The 27,595-nt window shown below is 46.3% G+C and overlaps 1 protein-coding gene across 6 annotated transcripts in view; it reads left to right on the forward strand.

Annotated features, from left to right (window-relative positions):
• Window positions 1-734: 734 nt before the first annotated feature.
• The window catches only part of CNNM2 (cyclin and CBS domain divalent metal cation transport mediator 2), a 124,672-nt gene continuing 97,811 nt past the window's right edge, over window positions 735-27,595 (forward strand). For 5 of the 6 annotated variants that reach the window (XR_012650146.1, XR_012650147.1, XM_075026290.1 and 2 more), the window contains exon 1: window positions 735-2,487. Coding sequence is in view for 4 of the 6 variants with exons in the window: in XM_075026290.1 (XP_074882391.1) it covers window positions 906-2,487 (1,582 nt within the window). In the remaining 2 variants the exon portion in view is untranslated. Of the gene's footprint in view, window positions 2,488-16,403; window positions 16,550-27,595 lie in introns of those variants that run through there. The other variant, XM_075026294.1, reaches the window with a different exon arrangement.

A 27,595-nucleotide genomic window follows, 5' to 3' on the forward strand; every position in this document is an offset into this window, starting at 1 on the left:
GGGGAGCGGGCACGGCCGGACGGTGCCGGGAGAGCCGCCGCCGCCGCCCCCGGCCGCCAGCAGACCCGGTGCCGAGCACGGGGCGGCCCCGAGGAGCCCCCCGGCCCGCTGCCGGGGGAGGCCTCGGGAGGGCGAGGGGATGCTCCGCGCCGGGCCGCGCCGCGCGGGGCCGCCAGGGGGCGCTGCGCGACCGCCGACCGGTGAAGCGGGGGGGGCACGAGACGGGACGCGGGGCGGCGCACCGGGGCCGCTGCGGGGGGCGAGCGGCGCGGGTCCGTGGGCAGCGGCAGCTGCAGCGGGCCGGGCAGGGGCGGCGGGGGCAGCGGTCGCGTCCGTCCCGTCCCGTCCCGTCCCGTCCCGACCGCCCCGTCCCGTCCCCTGGCGCGGGGGCTCGCGAGCCGCCCCGCCGAGCGCCGCACGCGCCGTCCCCGTCCCGCCGGCCGCACCGCGCCCCCATTGGTCGCGCCCCTCCGAGGCTCCGCCCCGCCGGCCCCGAGCCCCGTCGCCATTGGCCGCGGCCGCGCGGCCGGCCCCGCCCCCGCCCGCCTGGCGTACACACCGGAGTCACGCGCCCCCCCGGGCTGGGGAGGCGGTGGCGGGCGGCGGGGCGGGGCCGGGCCGCCCCTGGCGGAGGGGCGGGCGCTGATTGGCGGCGCGCGGCGCCGGGCCCGCCCCCGCGCGGCGGGCGGGGAGGGGCGGGGAGGGCAGCGGCTTGAGGCGGCGCTCGGCTCGGCCCGGCCCGGCAGTCGCCGCCTGTCGGGTCCCGCGGGCAGCCGTGCCCGCCGCCGCCTCGCCCGCCGCCGCCGCGCCGCGCCGCCGCCACCGCCGCCGCCGGGGGAGCCGGGGCACGCCGCAGGCGCCGCGCGGCGATGCGGGGCCGCGGCGGCGCCGAGCCCTGACTAAAGATGGCCGCGCTGCCCGGTGGGAACATGGCGGGGGGCGGCCGGGGGGCGCGGGTGGTGCTGCTGCTGCTGCTCGGCGGCTGCCTGGGCCGGCGGCCCCCGGCCGCCGCCGCCGCCGCGCCGCCCGCCGCCGTCGTCTCCCCGCCCTCGGCGGCGGCGGCGGAGGAGACGGTGATCATCGGCCTGCGGCTGGAGGACACGGACGACGTCTCCTTCATGGAGGGGGGCGCGCTGCGGGTGAGCGAGCGGACGCGGGTGAAGCTGCGGGTCTACGGGCAGAACATCAACAACGAGACCTGGTCGCGCATCGCCTTCACGGAGCACGAGCGGCGGCGGGGCGGGCGGGCGGCGGCGGGGGCGGCGGGGCGCGGCGGCGGCGGGGGCGGCGGCGGGGCGGCGGGCGGCGGCGGCGGCGCCCCGCAGCGCTGCGGCATCCGCACCTCGGACATCATCATCCTGCCGCACATCGTGCTCAACCGCCGCACCTCGGGCATCATCGAGATCGAGATCAAGCCCCTGCGCAAGACGGAGAAGAGCAAGTCCTACTACCTGTGCACCTCCGTCTCGGCCCCCGCCGCCGCCGCCCTGGGGCCCGGGGCCGCCGGGGGGCTGGCGGGCGCCGAGGGGCCGGCCGGGCCCCCGCCCTGGGGCGAGACCACCTGGATCTACCACGACGGCGAGGACACCAAGATGATCGTGGGCGAGGAGAAGAAGTTCCTGCTGCCCTTCTGGCTGCAGGTCATCTTCATCTCGCTCCTCCTCTGCCTCTCGGGCATGTTCAGCGGCCTCAACCTGGGCCTCATGGCCCTGGACCCCATGGAGCTGCGCATCGTGCAGAACTGCGGCACGGACAAAGAGAAGAACTACGCCAAGCGCATCGAGCCCGTGCGCCGCCAGGGCAACTACCTGCTCTGCTCCCTCCTGCTGGGCAACGTCCTGGTCAACACCACGCTTACCATCCTGCTGGACGACATCGCCGGCTCCGGGCTGGTGGCCGTGGTGGTCTCCACCATCGGTATCGTCATCTTCGGCGAGATCGTGCCGCAGGCCATTTGCTCTCGGCACGGCCTGGCCGTGGGCGCCAACACCATCTTCCTCACCAAGTTTTTCATGATGATGACCTTCCCGGCCTCCTACCCCGTCAGCAAACTGCTGGACTGTGTCCTGGGCCAGGAGATCGGCACGGTCTATAACCGTGAGAAGTTGCTGGAGATGCTGCGCGTCACCGACCCTTATAACGATCTAGTTAAGGAGGAGCTCAACATTATCCAGGGAGCCCTGGAGCTGCGCACCAAGACCGTGGAGGATGTGATGACTCCCCTCCGAGACTGCTTCATGATTGCTGCCGAGGCTGTGCTCGACTTCAACACTATGTCTGAGATCATGGAGAGCGGTTATACCCGCATCCCCGTTTTCGAGGGTGACCGCTCCAACATCGTGGACCTGCTCTTCGTTAAGGACCTGGCTTTTGTGGACCCCGATGACTGCACTCCGCTCAAGACCATCACCCGCTTCTACAACCATCCGCTGCACTTTGTCTTCAACGACACCAAGCTCGATGCCATGCTTGAGGAGTTCAAGAAAGGTGGGCTCTTGCCTGTGGTGCGGGCGTGGGCGTGGGAGGTGTCACTTGGCTGCGGTCAGCGTCTACCTTCTTGAGGCGAGGGGGCTCTGCAGAGAGGCCCCCTGGGTTTCTGCTCGTGGAGGGGGTTTGAGAAGGTGCATTCGGGACAGAGAGGGACCAGTGTTTAGGCATCTGCCAGATCTGCCCGTTCCCTGGGCCAGAAAGCTGATACGCGGCTGGTATGTGCCCCCGGCCTCTTTTCCCCACTGCACTGGGATGTGTGTGTGGGCATGGTGCCAAGCAAGGTTGTTTTCTTTCTTGCTTTTTCCACTCATCTGTCCATTATAGTGAGAACCGCTGACGGGAATCCGCGCCCGTTACTTGGCTGTGTCTTCTCCGTGCTTTTTCAGCTGGCCTGACAGTGAGGAGCGGGTGGGCTGCTCGGCTATCTTTCAGGCTTAGTGCGCGCACACGTGCTGAGATAAACAAGGCGTTTTAGCTCCATTCATAGGCTCAGCCGGCCGACCTCAGCTCTGTGCTCGTGTTCCAGTTATTTTGATTGACACTTTGATCTTGTAACTCGTAAATAGTTTCAGGGTCTTAAAATGTATTCGAAAGCACCCGTTGGTGCTGCACTTCGGGAGTTACAGGTCTTTTTCCCTAGGCTTCCCTCTGCCCCCCAGGACCACAAGCTCAGCAAAGACAGGACCCCTTCTACCTCTACGGTGTAATGTGTGTGTTAGTTGCATCAGAATGGGACTGAGGCTTTCCGGTCCTGTCTTAACTGTAGGAGGTGTTGACCTGACAAATGCATCTTAATTCCTCTTAAAAGCTTTTGCTTATGAGAGAGAAAAAAGCTTTTTTGGTTTTCCTTTTTAAATCTGTTCCTTTCTGCTGGTCAAATAATAATGCTATGTGGCCTGAGCAGGAGAGTGCTTTCAAAGAAAGTTAAGTGACATTTCAAACGGATTGGGATGTGTGGACTCCCGTGCTGGAAAACTGAAGGCTGTTGGAGTCCCACAGAGGTGATCGTGCCTGGGGAGATCTGATCAAAGTACCCCTGAGCAGCTCAGTCCCTGGGAGATGACCTGGCTGAAAGAGGAGTTCTTTACAGTTGCACTGACCCCACAGTTAGGCTAATGGGGAATATTTGAGTTCACCTTTTATCAACTGCAAAAGTTACCTTGGAAATAACTTTGTAAATTGGTGAATGGTCTTTCTAGGTGATAAATTTAAATTACCACTTAGATTTCAGGTGCTGTTTTGTCCACACGCTGAACTTTGACAGCATGGCATATGATCTCTTTCTTCCTGCTTAACTCAATTTTGGGCATTTGGAGGGTTACCCCATTGGTTTCCTCATCTTTATTTCATCTTCACGGATGGAAGGTGAACATACTCCTGCTTTTTACTGACCAGTGCAGCAGTGGTTTTCTTTATCTCTTTCTGCCTCTGTGTAGTGATGGGGAAATCTTACCTGGGTTCGGAGCTGTTGAAGGAGAGATGAGGGAGAGCCTCCCCCGGCTGTGGTTTCTGTGCTGCGGGATCTGCAGCTTGGATCTGGAAAACTCAGTTATGTCACTGAACTGTTGGCTGGTTAAAATGGATTTCACTGCATGTGTGGTCACAGGGTTCTTCTCCCCCCCCCCCCCCCCCCCCCCCCCCCCCGCAGTTATTTGGACTCCAGGTAGCATGGTGGGGGGTTCTTAACCTATAGTGAGACTTGGTTTTTTTCTAGTTTTGTTTCTAGTAATGTGTCTGAAGAAATGAATATTTTGTTGGTTGCTTTATTTCCCGTCTGAAAGAGATCAAATGCACTCCTGTGCGTTAACATAGGAGTCCTTTTATTTAATAGCTGGGAGAATTAGGTGCACATTTTAATCCTGCAAGTGTGGCTAAGCCAAATATGCCTCCTTACAGTTCCTGAAACTTGTGCTTAAAATAGGCTTCTTAAAAAATCTCCTGAGTAGCTTGGAAGATGTGGACCAGTCCTGGTAGCCAGAGGACTTCCTTTGCCTGCACTAGGAAATGTCCCAGTAGCACAAGTTTAGGATGGCTTCCTAACGTGTGTGTTCCCTCTTGAGATCGCTGTGTCCAGGAATAGTCTCTGTAGCTGTGAATTAATTCAGGCTAGTTTGATCATACCTAAATGTTTACTCTAGAATAGCTATGCTGGTTGGTCTGTATGGACAAGCCCTGGTGTTAAGGACCAGCTCTGTCTTAACTGGTTTCTCTTTAAAAAGTGCAGATATGGTGGAAATAAATGGCTTCCTTTGTGTCCTTTGAAATGAATGTAAATAACTGATAGCTTGCTTGATCTGGCATAGCACGGTGTCTTTTGCAAGAGTTCTTCAAACTTTCTTCTTCAAAGCAACCTTGCCAAATTCCCGTGAGAATGTACAAATTAAGGGTGAGAATCAAATTGCATGTTACTCTCTGGTAGAGTGTTGAAAATAAATAAGCTCATGGTTTTTAATCAGTCCCTTCCTACTATGTTGACCTTCTGCTGCAGTAGGCTTGCTTCAAAACTCATGTGCATGCCTTTTTCCACCCAGGTCCCTGCAACCACCGTTCGGTGCAACGAGCAGCTCGTGTGACAGTCCTGTCAGTTGAATACTTTAATCAGTTTTAAGGAGAGAGGCTTGGATTTTTGTTTGGTTGGGTTTTTTAAAGAAGTTTGGTAATGAGCTGTTTAGGTGGGGTTTTGAAGCTCACTTTTTGGGTAGGATTAAAACATACTTAACCGAAGCGCAGAATGAAGGCTTAGGAGGAGGAGATTAAAAGCCAAGCACAGCAGGATATGTGTCCTTACGCTGTTGCGGAAGATGAAATGGGTAGTTCTGTACTTGTTCTGGTGCGTAGGCTGAACAGCTGGAGGATTTGGTGGTGGGCCTATTATTAATGTTCTTTGCCCACAATTGCAAAATAAGTATCTGTTTCGCTTCCATGCTGCCAGGCAAGAAACTTAATTTTAAGAGAGAGCTGCAGCACATTCCAACTGCCTTGTTGCTCTCATCTCTTAAAGTGTGAATAAATATGATTTCTGAAGCAGTCTGCAAAAAAGCTTCTCTTCTAAAAAGCATTGTTTACTCACAAATAAATAAATAGCTTTAGAAGGAGGGGCAATTTTCTGTTCCCATCGACAGACCTTAAACCTGTACCAGCACTGTCAAATCTATTTGTCTACAGGTTGAGCAGACCGACTGCTTAACTTACTTGAATTCAATCATTCAAATTTAATGCAAGGAAGTGTAAGGTCCCCTTTATATGGACCTGAGAAATGACCCACCTGGCTTTGCTCACCGCAAAGAAGTATCTCATTTGAAGTAAGTCCACGCACAGCTATTCTGATGTTGGCCATTGCTGTAAAGGGCAGCACGACTTTACCTGTTCCAGGATTGATCTGTGTCCTGCCTCCTAAGCTGCAGCAGGGAGTGAATGAGCAACAAAGTCATTTTCGGAAAGAAGCTAGCAATCTGTCTCCACTGGTCTCCTTTTTCTTGTTGACAAGTGTGTGGGCTTGCTTTTTTTTTCTTTTTTTTTTTTTTCCTTTTTCCCCTTTTTGACAGTTTTCCTAGGTCTCTGCTGAAATGCTCCCTGGCACTCGCTCTTGGTGTTTTTCACAGGCAGATCTCTGCATGTGTGATCCTAAATCCAAAGCGTTCTATTTCTAGCTCCCTGCCTGCCAGAGCTACAAGAATTCAGCTTGAAAAGCCTCATGTTGTAATACTAATATTTTAAGATTGGCCCACTTTCTACAAGCCATTGTATGGCTGCTTTCCTGGTGGCCTGGACAGCTTCAGAGCGCAGCAGTTTCTCAATTGGAGTCCTCCTTATCTGGGGACTTTGAGTCATATGTTTTGATCTTACTTATATCTGTCTCCACTATTATGTTATACTAAAGATCGGAGCTAATAACCTGTTACAAAGAAGTCACAGTAACTGTGTGCAGCAGTTCTGATCTCTTCTTTTCTGAATCACATGGCAGCCTTGAGAAAATTCCTAGATTCCTTATTAAAATCATTGCTAATTGGACCTTAAAAGATTTTTATTTCCTAAAATCCTTGTCAGATTTAACTTGATGATCTTTTCACGCTCTGTTGGTCTTGTTTTGTCTGTTTTTAATAGTGCTTATGTTTGGTGGCTCTATTTAGTGTGGACATAGGACCTGGAAGAAAACTTTGCACGTTGCTTTTCTAGTTCCTTTTCCCCCTCCAAAAAAACCCAAGCCCCAGCAACTGATACCTAAACCCCTTACTTTTGAGGGAGCAGAGAAGGAACACCTAGACCTACTTACTCCTCTTTTGAGCACAGAGATCCTCTTTTTGGAAGCAGATAGGACAGCAAGCGATTGGTAGCCCAGGGATCCAAAGTTCTGCATTATTGTTGTTGATCTGAGGTTCTTTTCTGTTATTAGGTCACTTACCTTTCTGGTACAGCTCTAACCCAGGCTTGTAGGTGGCTTCTTTCCTAGTCCCCTTCAGGTTTTATGGGTTCCCATCCTGATGAATCTGAGTCCAGACTTCCCATGAGTAACTTCTATTTAATGGATCTGAATGCTCACTTTATAGTTTATCTAACAATTTGTCTGTCTCCTGAGCCGTTTTTCTGTGTAAGCCTATGACCGCAACATTATGAGAAAATGGAAGAAACTACATAAATCCCTTCTGGGATTATGAAAGGCATGTAAAACTCCTTCTTGGAAAACAATATTGTTTTCAAGGCTGCAGGACTAATAAAAGGCACCTCCTCTGATCCTTCCAGGGAAATTCATATACAGGGAGAGGTGTTGAGGAGGTCCAGCAAGGAGACTTTTTTGTGTGAAGAGAGGAGGGGAGTGGTAGGTGGGAGGGAGTTTGCCACCAAGATACAGAAGACTTAGCATGATATGCCTGCAGATTTGTTCCCTGAACAAAAATTGCATGTGGGGGTTGCCTTGTGACAAACTGTTTCTTGGCTGTCTGACACCATAGCACCCGCAGGTACTGCGCTGCCAAGAGCTTTGCTGGCCTTGCAGAGCTCCTGGGGGATGCGTGCTCATTCCACTGGAGAGAAGCAGATGTGGGTTACTGCAGGCAGCCCTCCTGCTGGTATGCTGAGGGGGAGGCATTAAGGGGAATGCATCAGAGACCAGCTCCAGTTCTTCCTGGGCTCCCTGAAGCTTTTTTTAGGGACCAGGAGAAGAGATGCTGTGGGAGAGCAGCAGTGCTTCTTCACCCTGGCCTCAGTGAGGAGCCCAGCTGGAGGCTCCGTTCTGCTGCTGAGAGTAGAAAGAAATGTGTGGTTCAGGTGGCTGGCAGGGAGAGGACTGATGAATTAAATGCCTTGAGCAGTAGAGGTTTTGAATCTGACACTCGTGCTGGGTACGATTCTTGGATTGCTTTTTAACCGATTGCTAGCAACTCTTGTCATTCAACAAAGACAAGAAGTTGCCTTTTCCTCCTCTCAACTGTTTGCTAAGTTAGCAAATGCTTTCCTGCACTGAAGCTGATGGGAGTGAATTCCACCATGAGTGAACCACGTTCCTATCTGCTTTCTCTGTGTCTGTAAAGGTTATCTGTAATGGGCACAGATGTAAACTTCAGGTCAGTCTGTGCAGCCAGCAGCATTTCATGGCTAATTTTGGAGTAGAATAGAAAGAAGAGGCAGAATGTCAACTTCTGAGCAAATTCAGTAGTGCAGGAAAATGATCAGGTAGTTTAACCATTGCAGTATTCTTCCAGGGCTGAGATTTTTTTGAGTTTCAATATTTCTCTGCCAACATGCGGTTCTGAGGAGCAGAAGACTCTCCTGGTGAACTTCAGTTGACTCTAAGGGTGTAAGAACAATGACAGTGAATCCTTTGCAGTAGTATGTGTCTGACAATGGCTATGGGTGCTTAGAGAAAGTATTAGAAAGGAGCAAATTTATTTTGTTCCTTTACTGATCTCATCAGGCTGCAATTCAAGAAGTTCTGGAACTAAAGATACTGCCTTTATTTAAATAGCCCTAGATGCTTATTTCTTTCTGTGAGTGTGTCTAATCAACACCGAACCTTTGTTGGCTCTTGGACATAGACAAACAACAACAGTGGGGTATCTCCTGTCAGTAGCTTTGTAGTGCTAGTGGCAGAAAGCAGTAGATCTAAATGTTGCATTTCTGATTGTGAGTTCTGTATGAAGCCATCCAGAGGTAGCTTTTGTTTTGGCAGGCTGTGGTATCACTCTAGCTGGTAATTGAGGAAATGAGGAAGTTAGCCACCTCACGCTTCATACATGTGAGCCCCAGTCCCCTCCGTTCTTTATTGAAGGAATCGTTAAAGTGAGCGGGCGGGAGGGGGGGGGGGGGATTACTTGGTCACTTAGCTTGGAGCATCAGTGCTACTAAACTGTAGAGAAAATCATATCTTTCTGGTGTTGACTAGTGCCAGATTTTGTCTTGCTCACTTGGAGGGCAGGCATTCTAGTGCACAGGAATTAAGACCTGGAGAATTTGAAGCCTCACTACTTCACTTCTTCTAAACACTATGCAACGTATGCTTAGTATTAAGAGTCATAAGTCAGTTTTACAGCTGCTTAGGCACCATGAGGTAGGCCTAGAATGAAAGGAGTGGCCGAGTACTCTGTTGAATGGGTCTGTATCTCATCCTGCCTTGCTTTTTCCATTGATACTTAACAAGACCTCACTTTTTCATTAGCTTATGTGCCTTTACAGAGCTGTGGTACAGTTGCCAGTCTAGGTAGATGAATTGCACTTCTAGTATTGAGTCCCTCCCAATTTCACTTAATGGAGCTTGTAAAACTAGCCCTTCACACAGAGTACTTCAGTACTCTGAACCATACCTTGGTGAGCATGACCTGGCACTCTTGTTAATTTGACAAGGTCCTGAAATACAGTGTACCAACTGCAAATAGGAGTGTAAATACTTGGTGCTAATGAGCTCTAGCCAACAGCACATGGCTAACAGTCCCAAATCAGGTGGTTGATCCAGTCTGGCTCCTGCCAAGGTCACCGAGTCATTTCAGGACTATCTAGTGATGGGCTTTTGTTTCACTTTTCAACAGTATATAATGATAGAAAAAGAGATGCATAAATCTGTCAATAACCTTCTTCTGGTGGAATCCACCTTTTCCCTTGGCCTGGAAATCAGCATGGCCCAATAGTTGCTGGCAGAGGAAGCTATGCTGGGAATAAACTAGGGCTAAGTGTGATGGTGTACAAAGCATCTGTGAGAATAGCATGAAAAGTAAAGCTGGTTAAGGAACTGTAAGGGGAAGAAATGACCTAGTCACCTCAGTGTAGGTCTTCTTACAGAGAGGTAGATGTAGGGAAGAGAAAGGGATGGCCTGGAACAGGGAAGTTGAGAAGCCCCTTGGTGTTCTAAATGGCTTTTTGGACAACATAGAGTAATAAAGTTCTGATTCTTCAAAACATATAGTTATGAGTTGAGGCAGAGAAGCTAAAGTCTGCTAAAAGATTTCCCACAGTTTCCTTAAAAAAAACAAAACAAACACCCAACAAAAAAACACCAAACCCTCCCACTAATGTTATGACTCCAGGACATGCCACCATACTGTGTCTTTCACAAAGTGGACTTGGAGGAACCAGGTCCCTATTTGACACTCCAACTTGAAACAGGAGGTTGCAATATCAGAAACATAGGTGGCAGGGAGATCCATCATGCTTGGAGAGAAATTGGATGTTCTTTCGACTTGCTGCTGGAGCTACATGTACCGGATGTGCTTAACACAGCAGTTGACTCGGCTTATCTTTCCATTCCTGGTCCCCAATAACAAAGAGGCTTTGATTCTTTCCAAACTTGTCTCCACTAACTCTTTCCTTTTTTGTCCTCCTTTACTCAAAAGTGCTCTCTTCCCTAGTTATGGCTCTGTCTGTAGTAGCTTTCCACTCTGGAGAGTCATGAGTAGGGGCCCTTGGAGACCTCTGAGCCATTGTTCTCATGTTTTGTGTTAAAATTGCGTGGGAGCCTTCCAGAATTTTGGTAGGCAGCCAGTTTTCACTGAAGAGAAGAACGACTTTCAGGATTTGCTACACTTCTGTGTTGTCTAGGGGACATCATATGGGCTGTCTGTCTTTGACAACAGTGTTGTGTTAGTACACAACCTGTAAATGCAAGAGGTGTTTCTTTGTCTGCGTTGGCTGGCATCTTGGAAATTAGAATTCTTACCTGGGTGTTTGTCGTTATTTTTCTGATTCAAAGACATGAGTCAGTCTTGCTCTTTACCTACTGGTGATGATATCTGTTTGAGAGGACTAGTGAAAGGATACTAGAAAAGCAACTTGTTTTGTAACCAACTTGTCTTAAAATAACCAAGCCCTGGATTGAACAGAAACCCTAAAGCTAAGAAGGTTTGTTGTCTCTTCTGTATTGAAGCATTTTGCTTGTAAATTGTTTCGTATAGTAATTTCAGTGTTTAAATAAGAAGCAACAGCCCTTGTCATCAAGGAATTGTACTTTGAAGGGCAGAGTAAGTGTGATGCCTGTCAATCTGGGAACTGAAACCTGATGATTATTGAGGCCTCAAGAGTTGTAAGTTAACACGATTCTGCTGCAGTTACTAATTAACCAAGCAAGAGCTTTGCTCCAGCCAAAGGGGCTGGGGCCAGGATGAGCACATACATTTAGTACAAAAGATCTGTATAGTTTTGTTTTCTGTAAGGCTTTCCGTTGGGATTGCACCATTCTTTTGCTGGCAGTCCTAAAAGGATCTGCTCTTCAAATGAGAGCAGTGTTGTAACATTGCTCTCTGCAGGGTGAACCATGCCGTCAGACTGGGCTCCTACTTGCTTGAGATTATCTCCCACAGCAAGCATGAATGAAAGTTGGTGGTTTTTTTTTTATAGTGAGTTTTTATGGTGGCATAATCTCTTACAGTGATATGATGGAGCCATCTGTGACTGTTGATCTTTGTGGAGGTGAACAACGCTTTATTTTCCCCACTTGTCAATGGGTAATGAGGGCAACAAAATGCTGACTCTGCCTTTGTTGGATACTCTGCTGCCAGCAAACAATTTTAAGAGGGATCTTGCCATTTCTGTTTTCCTTCCAGTACTCCACCTCCAGCTTTCAGAAGATTGTCCTGCCTGCCCTTTGCACTGAGGTGTTCAAAGTCCAGCTCTTAGCTGAAAGTGAGCCTGCAGGACCCCTTTCCATGCAACAGTTATGTGAGGACAGCAATGATCAGTTGCCCACTTTTATTGCTTGTGAATTGCTTGTCAGCAATTTCTAGACTCCTACAAAAAAGGAAGAAAATCTGCCGGTGTGAACTTGTTCTTGATAAAAATTTACAATCTGGCATTGAAAGTAGGTGTGGCTGTGGGTTTTAGGCAAGCTGCAGGCTTAGTTCTTCCTATCTAGCCTGGGACATCTTTCCACTGGAAGCAAGTAGAGCTCTTACAGTTACAATTCCTGTACGTAGCAAGTGCAGACAGGGGCCTTCAGTTGATATTATGGGGCATCTAGTAAGAGGCTTCAGTTAAATTTTGTACTAGTTAAGGTAGGCCTAAATTATGAAATAGAGTAGCTCTAACTTCAACTCCAAGGGGCATCACTAAGTTTTTGCTTCAAGGTGGATAAATTAGAGTGATATGTTTTGCTATGTGAATTTGTGTGGGTTTTTTCCCCTGCTGTGTAACTGAGGTATGTGTACAGATAAAGCTTTTGGACTTTCAGCTTTTATTTTAGTGTCTTGATGTAGCATGTGGGGAGGAAGCATTTCTCAAGATATCAGTTATATGAAGACTTACTGCCTACATCTTGCTTTTCCTTCAGCAGAGGAGAGGAGTAAAGCCTCACAGGAGGCTGGGGCAGTGGTCCTGTGAGTAGTTCACTACACGGACTATGTGGTTGTAGCAGGATGGGATTTATGTTGCTCTTCAAATGTGATCTGGTCTTTGTTGCATGCTGGTTCCCTGCCCTCATGGGGAATAAATTTATCTTTTCGCTGATATTCTAGTTTGCCTGGAGCCTTTTGGAGTGGTTAGGCTTTAAAACACTGATAACTCCACAGCTCCATTCAAGAACTTTGCACTGCTCACTGGGAGTATTTTTTTTCTTGTCTTAGTGTTGAAGAATTGCTTGCGCTGTGTGAATGGGATTTCTTCCAGAGAAATCAAAACCCCTATCAAAATCATTGTCTATTTCTCTCTTAATAAAAATCCTGTACAGTGTACTTTAGACTCAACATCAGCTAATAAAAGTTTGAGTGCTCACTTGCAAGAGAAATGAGAGACATTCTTGTATCACCTGCAGAGGAAAGCCTGCTTCCATTCCTTCTATACTAGTGTGTTTGTGTTTTCCTGTGACCCTTCCAGAGATCACAACGTGCTTAAAGCTTTATTCCCTTTCCATATGATGGAGCCTGCCTCTGTCATAATCAGGACTGACAGTTTTGTAGGTCTTGCTGTTCGGTTGACAAAGGCCCAGGGGGGATTACGATCACTAATGTGGAATTGCTTTGCCAGTAGTTTACTGGTTTAATCCAGTTTGTGTTGTATTGTCTGAAGGCTCCCAAGGAGAACCTGGAAATGGAGAAGTTGCACAGTTCACCCTGTGGGCAGTCTCGGTGGGGGGTGAAGCTTCCCAACGTGGGAATCCCCTGAGGTTAGAGCTTGAGGAAGGCAGCTGGGGCAGTGAAAAACTTAATTACCTACATAATGGATGCAGTCTCCAAGAACTACAGCAATCGATGCCAGTCACAGGGTTGAACCTATGAGTGCAGTTGTAGTGTGTGCAGCCAATGTGCAAGCAAATACAGTAGTTTTCTTTTTTTCCTGCTTTCTCCAATGCTCCTGGAGTTAAGGGTGGGGGTGAAGGTTTCCCTGTACTGTGTGATGCACCACAGATGGGAATCCCAGTCTCTCCTCCTCCTCCTCTCTGCAGGGGCACACCTGCCATGCATAGGATGAGAGGTCTACCAGGAGAGCTCTGATGTCAACGGCTCTATTCTGTTAATGTGTTTTGGGTTTTTTTTTGCTTTCCAGAACAGCTGTTTTGAATTTTCCATTTTTTTTTCTGTAATCTTTGAACACGCTTTCTTTTTTTTATGAGAGAGAGACTGGGGAATGGTGTGGGGCGGAGGGAAGACACACATATATTTGAGTGTCAACAGCATTTTCACTTCTGATTCCTGGCCTGAAAACTGTGTTTAAGCTTGTTGCTTGCCTGCTGTTTGAACATGGTCCAGTGGTAAGAGGCTTTAATACGTTTCTTCTTTGCAAATCATCAACCTCACATCTTCCAGTAAAGGAAAGAATTTGGGAGTATAGCTTCCAAGAGTAATAGCCCTCTTAGCCCCATGCAATGCACAGGCTCCAACCAAAAAGTTCCAAGGAAAATATCCAGAAAGGGAGAAGTTGTCTAGCTGTATCCCTGATGGTTTTGCATTTAAACTATTGGGCTTTGCCAAGAGATCAGTATGCTCTTTTTTTCAGATAGATGTGCACCCATTCTGGAACTAATAACTATGCTGGAATCTCTTAATCCAAGCATAGAGTAGAGAAATTAACAAAATGTCTCTTATTTCCCAAATTTATATTGGTGATGCTCTGTAGTTTGTAATTTTTCCTGCTATCCAATTAATCTCTAGCTGAAAGCACACTTGGAAGTATTGGAGGCTGTATACAGGTGCCCTGCTTTCTGCTTGCATCTGCCACCTGATCAGTAGAAAGAGCTGAGTGCCTTGAGAAGTGCTTGAAAGGCTTAAAGGAGGATGCTGAGGAAAAAGTCACCATGAGGAAGCTGGTAGGCTTGGGGACTTGGGTGGCATTTATGCTGAGTTTGGGTCTACATCCATTTCCTCTGAAAAGCACTAAACCAGAAGTGTCCTGTCAGTTTTTGGAGGAAGCTTCAATGCGAACATTCTCTCAGGAAGGAATGAAGTGCTTTAAACTCAAGAGATTCTTTCAACAAATGAGGTTATCTTAACCATCCTCTCCAGTGCTGCAGTTAATAGTTGTGACAAGGAATGAATGTGTACTGTGATTAAACATGTACTCCCACAGCTAGAGGCAGCATGCAGTTTCTGGGAGTAAGAACTCTTGCTGTGGTAATGCTCGTGAACAATTCTCCTAACAAAAGGAATTCTCATATCTCAGTGTTTTCTGTGGCTTTGAGGATGACTGGGACACAAAAAACCTGAAGATATGACTGGATGCAAAAGTTCTTGCAGATAGGAACAGATTATTTTTTTAATGTCATAAAACTGAGTTTAAAGCATACAGGAGATTTAATTTTCCTGTTCCTGTTTGGTTCCTCCAAAATGTAAAAATGACCCAAGGAAATCAAGGGCATGACTGCTTCAAGTGAGTTGAGAGTTCAGCAAGGATAAAGTTGAAGGTTTGATCTTTTGGATTTCCTAGTGCTGCCCAAAGTTGCATATAGACTGTGATGCCTTCTCCTTGTGCTTCAGTTATTTTGCTGTAGAATGAGGACTAATTTTTGTCCCCTTCCCATGTATCAAATGAATGGTTTTGTGGGAGCCAGTATCTTTCAGCTTTTCTCCTGTGATTTAAGGTATATAATAGGAGTTTGGTTTAATCTTCATGTAATAGCTTCCCTTGCATGATGATTGCAACTTTCTTTAGACTGACAGTCCCTCCAGTGACTCAGATTTGGTTTATCTTGCGCTGAGGTCCTTGGCTGTCAGTGTCTTTATTTAGTGTTTTCACCCTCCTTTCTGCATATCAGTGTGTAGTTCTCCTGGCATTGTTTGTTGGTAGAAGGTGAGAAAAATCAGAAAAACTAGGAGACTGTAGCAACAGATGAGATGAGGCCATCCACTAGACAAGTGTGTGGACACACAGTTAAGGTGAATGTCCCAATGGTTAATGCTTTGTTCTGTATAGCTTTATGGGTACTAAAATTGCTGCTGTAAAGTTCATTGTCAGGTGCTTTCTAACCTTACTGACACAGGGGGTTTTAATCTGTTGTTTTTTTCCTTACTGTGTCAGAGGTGCCATTTATCCTATGCTGCTTGGCTTTTTTTTTTAAAACAGTTTTAAAGTAATGTCCAGTTTAGGATTGATTATGAACTGAAAATTTTTCTGTTTTGCTGATCTGAAAACCTAGTAGGCAAGTCTTTAAGTGGCATGCCTCTTATTGCCTAAATTCCCAGTCTTGAGGGATATGCAAGTAGCTCTCCTTTTTTCTTGTCAGTGACAAGGTAGTATGATTAAATCATACCTTGTCAGTGACAAGGTGGTATGATTAAAAACCTTGGCTCCCTCACGAGCCGGGAATTCTTGAGCTCTCTTCCTGGTACAGCTGGAAAGTTGTTCTTGCACCATGGACAGGCTGGTTACACCGGAGGCTAACACAACAGTGTTCTTCATTGCCATCCCTTCCAAGGAGTCTTGAGCAAGCTGGGTAAGAAGGATGCAGTGACATAGATTCAAGTCTGTTCTCAATGCTGGTGAAATTTGGGATGAAAAGGGTGGCTTAGTTGGGTTTTTCCCCTTATTCCATGTGTGATGTTGTGATAACGGGGAAGTAGCAGCCCACCAACCTGCTATTTGTCAACAGTGAAGGGGTTGTGCAAGATCTGTCCTTTTGATAGTCCAGCCGTGCTCTAGGGTGGTGCAGGGTACCTCCTCGGTATGCCACCCACCCTGTCCTGCTTTTTCTGAGCATATTGGCAGAGACTGGATTCTGCCACTGCTTTGATGGTTGTGTTGGGCCCGGGTCTAGGCTGGACTCGCCCCCATGACACAGAATTGAAAAAACCTGTGTCCTGTTGATACCATTATCACTATGTCTCTTCATGTTTCTGTTAATGACTAATGTCTGATTAAAGCGTCTGTTACTGCAGAAGCTCAGTGTTGGACTCAGAATCAAGCACACCATTGTGTTGCAGTAGCATGAAGAGTTTTGCTGTGGTTGTGATCATAATTGATCTGTCTAGCTCCATCCTGGTTCTTTATTGTTTTCTTTGACATAGGAAGTAGGACCAAGATGGAGGAACTGAGAATTTTGCTGCTTGTCCCATTCAGAAAATGGATGTGACTGGAACAGTGAAGACATCCATTTTCTCATCTCTCTCCCAGGGGTGGGCTTGTGCAGGGAAGAGGTGGGCAAGGACTAGTTCATCCTTCTTCCCTTGACTGACTAAAAGAAGAGGTGAGTAATGGTGTCCTCCAGTAAAGTGGGAATTCAGAAATCTCATTGGAAAAGTTGCTGCCAGAAGTGACAGAAATAGATTTTTTAGTTTCAGAGAAAATTACTTTTCCTTAATTTTTAATCCATTTGTGTTGGAACAGGGAGACAAAGGGAGTGATGGTGGGACTAGGTAGGGCAGCCTTTGACGGCTATGCAAGGAAGAGATGGGAGTGTCACAACCTTTGAGTTGTTAACCTTTTGAAGTCGCATGGGGTAGATGTCTCATTACCCTTGCCCCAACGCATGCATATTTTTACCTGTGGCATACCAAGCAAATTACCTTCTGCCTCAGAGATGGCAAAGGGTTGTTAAACCTGTTTGGCTTCGAGGCAGTCATTCTGGGGATTCTCTTTATCTGCACGGGTGAGGGTCAGGAGGCCTGCAGAAGCCACCCTCCTCTTCCCATGTCTGATGTCCACTCTGCAGGACCAGCACTTAAGGCAAAAACTCCTGTGTTGGACGAGGGGTTTTAGTAAGTGCTTACAAAAATAGTGGTAGATCATCCCTCGAGGCTCAGGTAAGAGCTCCAATGCTTGTGGGAAATCTGCAGCCACAGTTGAACAAGCCAGTCACTTCTCACAATAGGGAGGGTGCTCGAGTACAACGTTTGAAGATCTTATTAGAGAAATTGAACGTTAAACTATGTTTGCAGTTTGATTTAAAATTTGATACTATATTCTTGAAGCCAATTGTCATGTGTTTCTCATTTTCCCTATCCGAATAAGCTGTTTTTAACATAAGTGATTGACTGCATTAGTGCCTGTCAACTTGCTGACTTCAGCATGAAGAAACAGTTTATCTGCATTGTGTACACATGGATGCATCTTGGCAGTGATTGTGTTTCTTGGTATATAGCATGTCTGTAGCAGGTGACAATAATACTGAACAAAGCCATGAGCATTTCTGTTGGCTTCTATTTTTTGTTTTCTTTCTTTTTTTTTTTTCTTCTAGTTATTGCAAACTCCTGTGAGATTGCTGAGACAAGCCTGAGTGTGGGAGGGGTCAAGGAGAATCCAGAAGCTCTGGGAAGAGAGGGAAAGTGAGAGAACTGCAGTTGTTCAGTGCCTGGGTGAAGGTTAAAGCATAAAATACAGAAAACTAAAACTATCATAGAAAAATAGGAAAAAAAAAAGTAGAAAGCGTAAAACCTGCTGATGAGGATAATCACTGAAGTATCTGACCTCCCTCTGCTGCTTTTGTCACAGAGGCTCCTGACTTGCTGTTTGTGCTTGCCTGTGTTTTTGGTGTGTCTCAGTGATCCGCTTAATGTTACTAAAACAGGTGCCACACAGACATAGGCAAGTAAGCTTACTTCTTACTGTTCCGCCAAAGGATATGAGTCATTGCTGAAGCGATGGTTCATTTAGTGGAACAGTTAAACTAAAAGTATGGAAGTTGTCAGGGTTTCCAGTGATAACTATTTCCTTTGGATATTTTTTGTGTTATGGACACAGCAAGGAAACTTTGGACTGTGGACATTGGTCTGTTAGGAATTGACTTGTAGTTGTAAGTTTAAATTGTGAGCCTCATAACACAGGTAACTGATTGGTAGTGGAAGTTGAGCTAGATTTGAACCCATAGAAGATTATTGACTTGATCTTTTAATCTGTCAGCTCATTCTTCACTCCTGTTTTCTGTTTGGATGTTGTAGTTTTGAGATGTTTTTGGAAAGGGTACTGGGAAAACTTGCAAACATTTTTCAAACAAAAGATGGTTTGTCTTCATGGCTGGGAGGGTTCATTTGGACACTTGCTCTGAATTTTTTTTTTTGTTTGGAAAACTGAAGTTCTTAGAAGTTAGATGGCCTTGGCTTTCTTTGTTCTTTCTTCTGTCTCAGACATCTGTATCAGCTCTCTCACCGAGCTCTTTATCTTACTTGGCTTTTCTGTGGATGCCTGGAGGCCTTGGCTCACATTCTCAAGAGTGTCCACTGGTTCAAGAAGCCATCACTGCTATCAAATTACCTTGACAGCTGTTGTCCCATTTCATATTTGCCATCCCCTCCCCCTGGCTCCCTTGTGATTTTTGGCAGAAGCTGTGGCTATTGAGCAATAAAACTTGGATCTGAGAATCCTGTTGCTGGTGGGAAAATGAGATGAGAGCATACTAGTTAATGCCTTGCAACTTGACTTCTTGCTGATGTATAATCAGTAGCATCTTTATTTAAAAACAAAACCTACCACTAGCTACTTTGTTTGTGGATTGAGTGGATGGTTCATTTACTGTTCATCTGGAGTTGTGCGATAGGTGCCGGTCTCTCAATATAGCACACTCTATACCAAGATGTATATGACCAGACAAGCTCTTGATTTGGAGTCCTTGACAAATGCCTATGCATAAGGATGGCAGAACAGCTAGGATGCTCATGTTAATGAAAGTAATCCATAGGGCATGACTGACTTCGTCTTCATGTTAGTTTTACTGATGATCCTGTCCCTGCGTAACCTGGAATAGAGCTCCTGTAGTACTATTTAGTAGACATTAAAGATGACCCTATAAGAAGCAATTACTCTTGCATGGATTTGAATTAACAAAATTTAGAGAGAGCATTTGGGGGCTGCTCTTTTGTGTGTGTTTGGGGATTTCATTGCCATTCTTTTAAATGCAACCATAAAATACTTCTGACAACTGACGGAAATGGTGACGATCTTGGGACCAACCATCGTAAGAGAACTGCCATCTCTGTAAACCTCTCCTTTTAAGATGTTTTGTGTTTCCTTTGTCAGTTGTTTGAGAAGTTGGCTGATGCATGGCACGCTTTAATCTCTACTGATCATTCCTCTTGTCCCTGTTGGAACATGTCAGCAACTTAATTTTGTGTAACATGCTGAAAAAAGTAGGAAGGAAGGAGCAGATCTTATTTGGAAAGATGACTGACAGAAAATAATTAATGTATCCAGAACACTCAGTTCTGAGGAACACATATAGGAGAAGCATGTAAAAAAATTCTTTTGCTTGCAATGTATATGATTTACTAGCTGATAACATCAGTGTGAAATGTAAAGCTTGTAAAAGTCTGGCTCAGACCAGCCTTAATGCATGTCTTACAGCTCCGAAATTACTGTGCCAAAGTGGGAAGACTAGACTCCTACTGAAACATGTGCTGCAACTGTTTTGTACGTGTCTGCAGAGAAGGGTATTTTAAGCAGTTGCTGAATGGTTCTGGTGTGTGTGGAGTGAAATCATGACTTCAGTCAGTGGCTGTAAATTTGAGGGCTGGTACCTTGGGGCTCCATCCTGGTAGGAACTGGTGGATTGTGGCACATTATGTGGTTTCAGCATCGCAGGTGCTGTGGAGTCCTCCTGGGTCGTGCTGAAGAAGAGTTGGGGATGTAGTGTGACCAGCCGTGAAGTCAAGGGGGGAACACTCAGAAAGCATAGGGTCAAAGAAGATGTCCTCTGACTTTGGAAAATCACAATTACATCAATATTACCTCCTGGAAAAGAAATAGAAGTAAAATAGAGAATGGATTACATTGAGGTGAAAAATGCATGAAGTGTCCCCCCCCAGCTGTAACATTTGAGTTGCAAGGTGGGTTGTGTGGGTTTTCTGTTGACATGTGGGGAAATAACTTTTTACTGACTTTTCTTTCCCCCCAAAGGAACACAAAAAACAATCATAAGGCCTCAATTTGGTGTACAACTTGATTACAGTGTTTTTTTGGTTTTGTTTTGTTTTGTTTTTTAAAGAGAAGTAGTGGCAATTTATCTTTCCTGCCCTGCATCCCTTGCTATCCTGGCATTTAACACGGGTTTAAACAAGGTGCTCCTTGGTCCGATCTCTCCATGGAGATCACAGAAAACGCTGGAAGGCTTGAGCTTCCTGCGATCCCTGGCACGTCTTCCGTTACGCAGCTACGGTTATTGTAGCAGTAGGGGACTTGTTAGTTTTCCAACTGCAGTTCCCAGCGAACGTGTCCGCTCTGCGGTGTAGACTCCTGCATGTTCGGTGTTAAAATAGTTCTATAGCTTTCAGGCATCTTGCGTTTCAAATATGGGTGGAGAAGCAAGTGTTGGCCTTTAAGGCAGGGGTTTCAAAGCTTTTTGATATCAAAGGCCATGTTGACAACTTGGCAGGCGCTTGTGGGCCTAAGTGCGTTAGATCTTTAGGATAGGAGCTGACTTGCTGCAGGCATTGGAAAGGATGTTTTGCATTGTTTAAATGTATTGTCAGGTGTGTTATGTCCTTTCTCTGCAGTGTGGCTGCTGAAATGTCTCCTCCTTTTGTGCTAGGCTTGGCTCACTTTCCTGTCAGCCAGGGAAGGGGTTAATTTGCTGTTACAGTCTGCGCCAGCTTGTGTCTTGCTGCCCAGTCTCTTTGCTTTAACCCACTCCCGTGGGGAATCCCATCTCCTGACCCCTCTGCTGCAACAGCTTGCGCTATGGCTGCAGAGGGTGGAAGGGAGCTTTTGGGGAACGTGTTAAGCTCGGCCAGCAGCTTACAGGGTGGGAGGAAGCATCTCAGCTGGGAGTCCTTCGTAGCCCTCTCCCCTGTGTCAGAAGCGGGTAGGGTTCTGCAAACCCAGGAAAGCAGCCAGTTCTGGCAGGGCAGAGCTTGTCTATCCTGGTCAAGGTCTCAAAGGTCTTACCAGGTTACTCGCTTGTTGACTGTTTGAAATACCAGCATGTGTTGCTTCCGCTCTGTTCTTGTACTTTCCAGCCTTGCTGAACGGCCACTCTGCTTTCTTGCATTGGGTGCATTAGCTTCATTGGTTAGCTGTGGTATTTGAGCATTTTTGGATGATAGACGAAAATCTTACCAGTACTTAATAAACTATGCTTACATCTATAAGAAGGTTTATTTCCATTTCCTATGTGAGGCAAGTGAAGTGCAGAGGTCAGTGCTACAACACAGTGCAGAAGGATAAATGCAATGCACAGAGATGTACCAGAACTTTTCTTAACACCAGCCCTGTTGCAACCAGTGTAGCTATGACAGCGTGGAGTGCGACCAGGCTAATTGTTTGGATCCTTGTCTGGCTCGTGGATAGAGCTTGTGACTCACATTGAGCTCCGGCTGCACCGCTGGCTCAATTGCTGGAAGAAGCAATGCTGGCATGGATGTTTCAGCTTTTAAATGCAGTCACAGGTTTTGGTCTGAGGTGGAAGTGTACTTTAAGAGCTATGTTGTTTTGCACGAAAGACTAAAAGACAAATCTGTAGCAGTGCAGAGGAGAAGCCAGTTCTCCCCACTCCTGGTCATGTGCTTCACCACAAAGACCCTGTTTCTTCTTTTACTTAACTGAAGAATTCCATTAGATCAAAAGCTAGTTAAGGAAAATAGAGCCCCATGTGGTCCTGTGTGGTTACTTAGGCAAGTGCTATTTTTAGGAAACCCGGTTGAGTAAGCCCTGGCTCTTGCTGCTGTTAAAATCCATGGAAGCAAAATTAAAACTTCTACCTTCATCTCAACTGCATGTAGGCCACTTGGCTCTAGCCATCTGGGTTTTTTTTCTCACTTGTGCCTCCCCCAGCTCGTTCCCTGCCTTGCGGGGATTTTTGCCTTTCCAAGTGAGAGTTAATCAGTTCCTTGGGTGTGGGAGATTTGGATAAGGCAGGTAGGAAGTAACGAGTTGTTCCCATGTGAGGATCGTTATCAGAGTTGTTAATGAGCTCTTGCCCTCCAGTCCTGGGGTTCTGCCTAACTCTGCTCAACTGCTTCTCCTTACTTTAGCTTCTGTGGCCCAGTTTCATTGATCTGTAGAAGATGCTCCTTACCTGCTTCTCCCCTACCAAGAGCAGGGAGCCCAGGTTTGCAAAATCTGATGTGTTTGCAGCTCTTTTTCCTTGGTGCTGCTGAAGAAAACTTCTTGCTCACAAAGCTTTGTATACAGACCTGCTTGATCCGCCTTGTAGGAGCATGGGCGGGGAGCACGATGATGGAAGTAAGACAGTTTGGTCTTGAATTAACATATAAGAATCCAGTTCCTTTTCTGGAAACAGTTGCCTGATGGTGACCAAATTCCTCTCCACAACTTCATGCCCCAGCTTGCAACATGTAGAGATTTCATTGGTTATTTTTGTGAGTATTTTTCTCTGAATCTGCATGGAAAAGCAGCAGAAGGGTAAGGTGGAGGGCATGGCAGAAAAAGAGGCTCAAGCCTGAGAAAGCTTTGTGAGTGCGGCTCCAGGGAAAGCCTGCTGAACCTTCTTGAGCTGGCTGAAAATGTTGAGAACTGCAAGCAGTACTTTGTTTGATTCATACTCTTTGTACAAGTTTCTTCTCAGTAATTTTTTATTAAAAAAAAAATATTGTGAGGAAATCACTCTGTCACAAGTCTAAGTAGAAGAATAAATTTGTATGGCCCTGGAGATTTAGCCAAAGGACTTGGTTCAGAAGTGAGGTGAACAGTGTTTTGAGTCTCAAGACCCTATGTTGGCTCATAATTTTCTTCAAGTTGCATGATCTCTGCTTGAAGAACTCTGTCTAAAAACAGCAACAACCATCCCCACCCCCCCCGCTTCTGAAATCTTGTGTCAGGGCTAAAATTTGCTGCATTACCAGGTGGTGTGGAGAAGGCATAGCAATATTCTGTGAAATATTTGAGGTCCTTTTAAATGCAGAAAAAGTTACTGGTGACCTTTTAAGCTTGGTTGACATTAGCCATTTGCCTATGTTTCATGTCAGTCTGAGGTGATGGGAAATTAGTCAGGGATGGTATTTGTGTGTGCTGGTGTAAATGCAGTTAAATGGGCAAAGTTTTCATAATATTTCAGTTTTTTCCATTTAGAGACCTGGCTTGAGTTTGGCTGGCAAAACAGTGACCTTACTGATACAAATTGCATGTCCCCTCAGACTTTGTGAGCCCTAGCTAGGAGTGACGTAGAGGAGCCACAGGTGACTTGAACTGAAGCAATGCCCTAAAACAGCATTAGGAAAGTATTAGTCTCGGGATAATTGTGAATCAAAACATCCTTGACTGTGCTCTAGAGTATGACAGAGACGGTGCTACGCTTGCTGTATCTTTGGTAGCATTGATGTGACTGTGTCAATAGACAAGGCTCGTCGATATTTAACAGATATATAAGGATCTGTTGGCTAAATGATTCCTTTTCCACATATATGTGTAGTCAGCTCTTCTTTCCCCATCCACAGTTGCTATAGCTGTGACAGTAAATCACTTCTGTAGAGCAAGAAGGTCTTCAGATCAGAATGTGAAGTCCTCACATGTAGAGGAGTTGTTCTTGTGACTATTGGGGATTGTACTTGTGCCCCCCTTCTGTGCTGGGAACCTGCAGTCTGTCCCAGGACGTTGGCTTCCCACTGTTTCGCTTCGTGTCCTGTAATGCTTTTTGCATAGTTGGGATTTTGTTTGGAGCACTCGTGTCTATAAAACTGTTCTACCTAAACTCAACTTTCTGCTGAGTATTTCTTCACAGACCCCCCAAAAGGAGGATGTGGTTATTGTTCCTCAGGGCTAGAATCATTTTCTGTCTGGACAATTTGAAGGCTTTATGGCTTCCCATCACAGAATGGAAGCCCAAGTAAATAATCCCAAATTCTTTTAAAAATGTGGAATAGATAACACTTAGCTGCTCTTCACATGGACTCTGGGGATCAGAAACAGCATCAGTATGTGAACTGCTGCAAAGGTCAACTGTACAAAGCTATAGGACTGGGAGCCAGGAATTTTCATCATAAAGTATCGATCCCTTTCCTTGCAGAAAAGGAAATTGAGGTAATGTCTTGTTACTGCAGAGTCTCCTTGCTGCGGCTTAACTAAAGAACAGGTCACAGAATGGAATTAGAGGGATGTAATGTCCCGTGGTGACAACCACTGAACTGACTGGCGAGATGTGACATCAAGTAAACTGAACAAGTATAACGTTTCTCACTTGTATCCTTCTAACTGGAGAAGAAAATGTGTGTTGTGATGTTTTCAGTCTGTGAAACTAGTTCTGTAAATGCGCTTCACTCCCTGCCTCCAAACTCACGCTTTCTGGGTAGCACTGCAATGAGTGACTTTGCTAGCTAGCCTGCAAGTCAGCTTTTTCTGGTTTTGGGGTTTTTTTTGTTTGTTTTTTTCTTCCCTAAAAATGTTTCCCTAATGGTATTTTCCAGTGATCTTTTTAAAATTATTCTTTGATATCCCAAAACTGTATTTTCTGTGTTAGCCTTGGGTGTGGTTTTCACCTTAAAGTCCTATTGGGATATAGGATGGTCTAGGTATCACCTGTAGGGTGTTTTTAGTTTTAAGAAAGGTCCTATTTTTAAGGTAGATATTTTGCAAGAGACAAGTGAGAACTGCATTTTCAGAGCTGTTAAATCCCAATGGTGTTTTTAATTGTTTTTTTCTGGTGGAAGTTTTTTGAAGAAACAACTGTGGAGTATTGCCATGTTGTGTTTCAGAGTGTTCAAAGCAGAATGCAAAAGGTGATGAATACAGATGCCCAAGAGCAGTGGGGTTCGTTCAGCATCGTATTTGACTTCAGCCAAAGTGAGTAGAGAGGGTTAGTCCCCAAAGAATTGCCTTTAAATTGCTAATAGCACGGCTATTTTTACTTCACTGTGGTCCCATGTTTCCCCTCTAAGGGGAGGGGGTGACCGTGATGCTTTTGAGAGGTGCAGGGAGTGGGAGAAGGCGTGCAAAAGAAGGGCACTATAAGAAGCTGGCAATGAGCAGCAGTTCAGCAGCAGGGTTTTAACACTTGCATAGCCACTAACGGAGTAAAGCACCTGCAGCTTTTATTCCCCAGTAGAGGAAATAGTGAATATTAAGCAGAGAAGACTGTGTTGAGAATTACAACATTAAAAAAGATCGCCGTGCTTTGCTTCCTCTATTAGGCAAGCTGTGTGGAGGGAGAAGCTGACTCACACCAACCTGTATTACAGGCTGCTTTGGGTAGAGCAGTCAGAAAACTGTGTCACTTCAGCCCAAGAGAGCTGTAGGAACAGAAGTGTGATAATATACTAAAATTACATCAAAGGCTCTGGGAGATTTTAATGAGACCAACCCCATATTTATTTTCATGGTTAGGAGCAGAAATAACTGAATAATGTCATGGAAATACTCTGGAATGAGGAGATGTAACAGCCAAGACTCTCTGTAAGCTGGTCAAAGGCTTTGTTAACTCCAGGCGGGCTGCTTCAATGTAGGGTACTGAGAGCTTGCAGGTAGAGGGGTTAGGTGGAGCGGAGATCTGGTGGAGGTCCCAAAGTGTGAAAATCAGCTGAGCATGGCGGAGCGCTCCTTGCCTTAGCTCTTTGCATCATCAGCAGGGCCAAGTCAGCGTTGCTTTGGGCTATACCCTCTCTTTACCCTTATGACTCCCTTTTAGTGTGGACATTCAGTTAAAATGGGCTGGAGCGGCTTCTGAGGGTGGTTGGGCCCCAGCTCACCGCAGCCGGACCCTGCTGCTCCCCAGGGCAGGTCTCGGCTCAGGCTCTTCTTTGCAGAGAGCCGGGTACTGCAGTGAGGTAGGACTGCCAGTGGTTTCAAGGCTTAACATTTTTAAGGGTGCCCCATGTTGCAGGGGAATTGCTGCTTTCTTTGTAGCCCCCAGAGGGTGTCGGGGACCAGCGCCAGCTCACCATCCTCTCCTGTCTTCCTTCCTTCCCCAAGCTCTTTCCAGCTGTCAGCAAAGCTCTGGGCCTCTTCATACACACGTGCCTGTGGCGTGTTCAGGGTGCTGCAGAGGTCAGTCTCTGAGCTGAGGGTGTAGAGTTGTATGTGCCTGTGTCAGCAAACTACTCGTAATGGTTGGGTTTAAGAAGGTTTCTGCATATTCCCTTGCATTTCCGTACTCTCATGGGGCCACGTGTGCCATTGCTAGTGCTGCACGCACTGTGTATTTGTGCAGGCAGAAGCCTAAATATTTTCCCAGGCTTTGCTGAAGGAAAGAGATATTTTAAAAAATGGCATGCATTTGTTTTATTGGCTTTGCCTAAAAGGAAGGGGAACGTTACTCTGCTGGTCAGAGGTTTGTTGGAAGCAGGGCTGCTGCGTGTGGGTGGCTGTGCCAGGTAGGGATGAACGTATCCGATCTGGCAATCGGTGTGCTGCAACTGTTAGGCTGCTTTGCGGCTTGTGAAGATTATCTTTGTACAGTGTTTCATTGGCAGCGAAGGCCTTACATACTGGAGCTTGGGCCCTGCTCCTGTAGTTTTGGGGAGATGCATCAGCTCCCGCTGGACTGGATGGTGGATACATCCCAGAAGGAGTAGGGAAGTCACAGACTGAATCAGCAATGAATGCATGTGGCAATACATTCGCACCTCCCAAATTAGTATTGAGACAGTGGTGGCTTGCGAAGATGTAGGAGCTGGAGCAGTGTAGTCTGTTCCTATTTGGAAACAAGATGAGGGATATGAGAAATAGAGACCTTTCAAAGTGGGAACCAGTTTTCCGTTCCAGGTGACTAAGCCAGGAAGTCTTCAGTAAGATTATTTCTTAAGAAGAATTTTTAAGGTCCTATTTGGAGGGGAAAAAAAAAAAGTTCAGTATTTTCTCTAGCATCATATTACTGCCATTCTACTGATATTTGGACTTGAACCTCCATGGTACTTGAAAAACTAAATCTCTTTTCCTGTACTTATCAGTAGCTAACAAAATCTCAGAAAATTTACTTGGTTTTCTTGCCTCAATCTCAAATGCTTTCCCTCTTGCCTTCAGCCACGTAGCATCTGCCATACTAACATTGTGTTTTCTTCAGAGCGAATTATATTTGGAAACTTGAGAGGCACAGGGGAGTTGTGTGTAGTGAAAAGTCCTTTTATAAATTAATAGAGAATTTGCACTTAAACAGTCCTCAAGAACTTTGGTTTTTTAGATGCCAAGAAGATGCATATACTTTAATGTAAGAAGACAGAGTTCAGCATAGCCTTTCAAGAAGGTAAACAGCCAAAGAGAATGCAAAAACTTGTCTTTAGCCTTGCTTAAGTCAAAAGAGAAAATCTAAATCTTTTTTCTTTTTTTTTTTCTTCTCCCTTCCTTTTGGACAAATTTCACCTTGAATAGGTGAATTCGAAAAGCC

Source organism: Buteo buteo, chromosome 4, assembly GCF_964188355.1.
Source record: "Buteo buteo chromosome 4, bButBut1.hap1.1, whole genome shotgun sequence".
Lineage (NCBI taxonomy): Eukaryota > Metazoa > Chordata > Aves > Accipitriformes > Accipitridae > Buteo > Buteo buteo.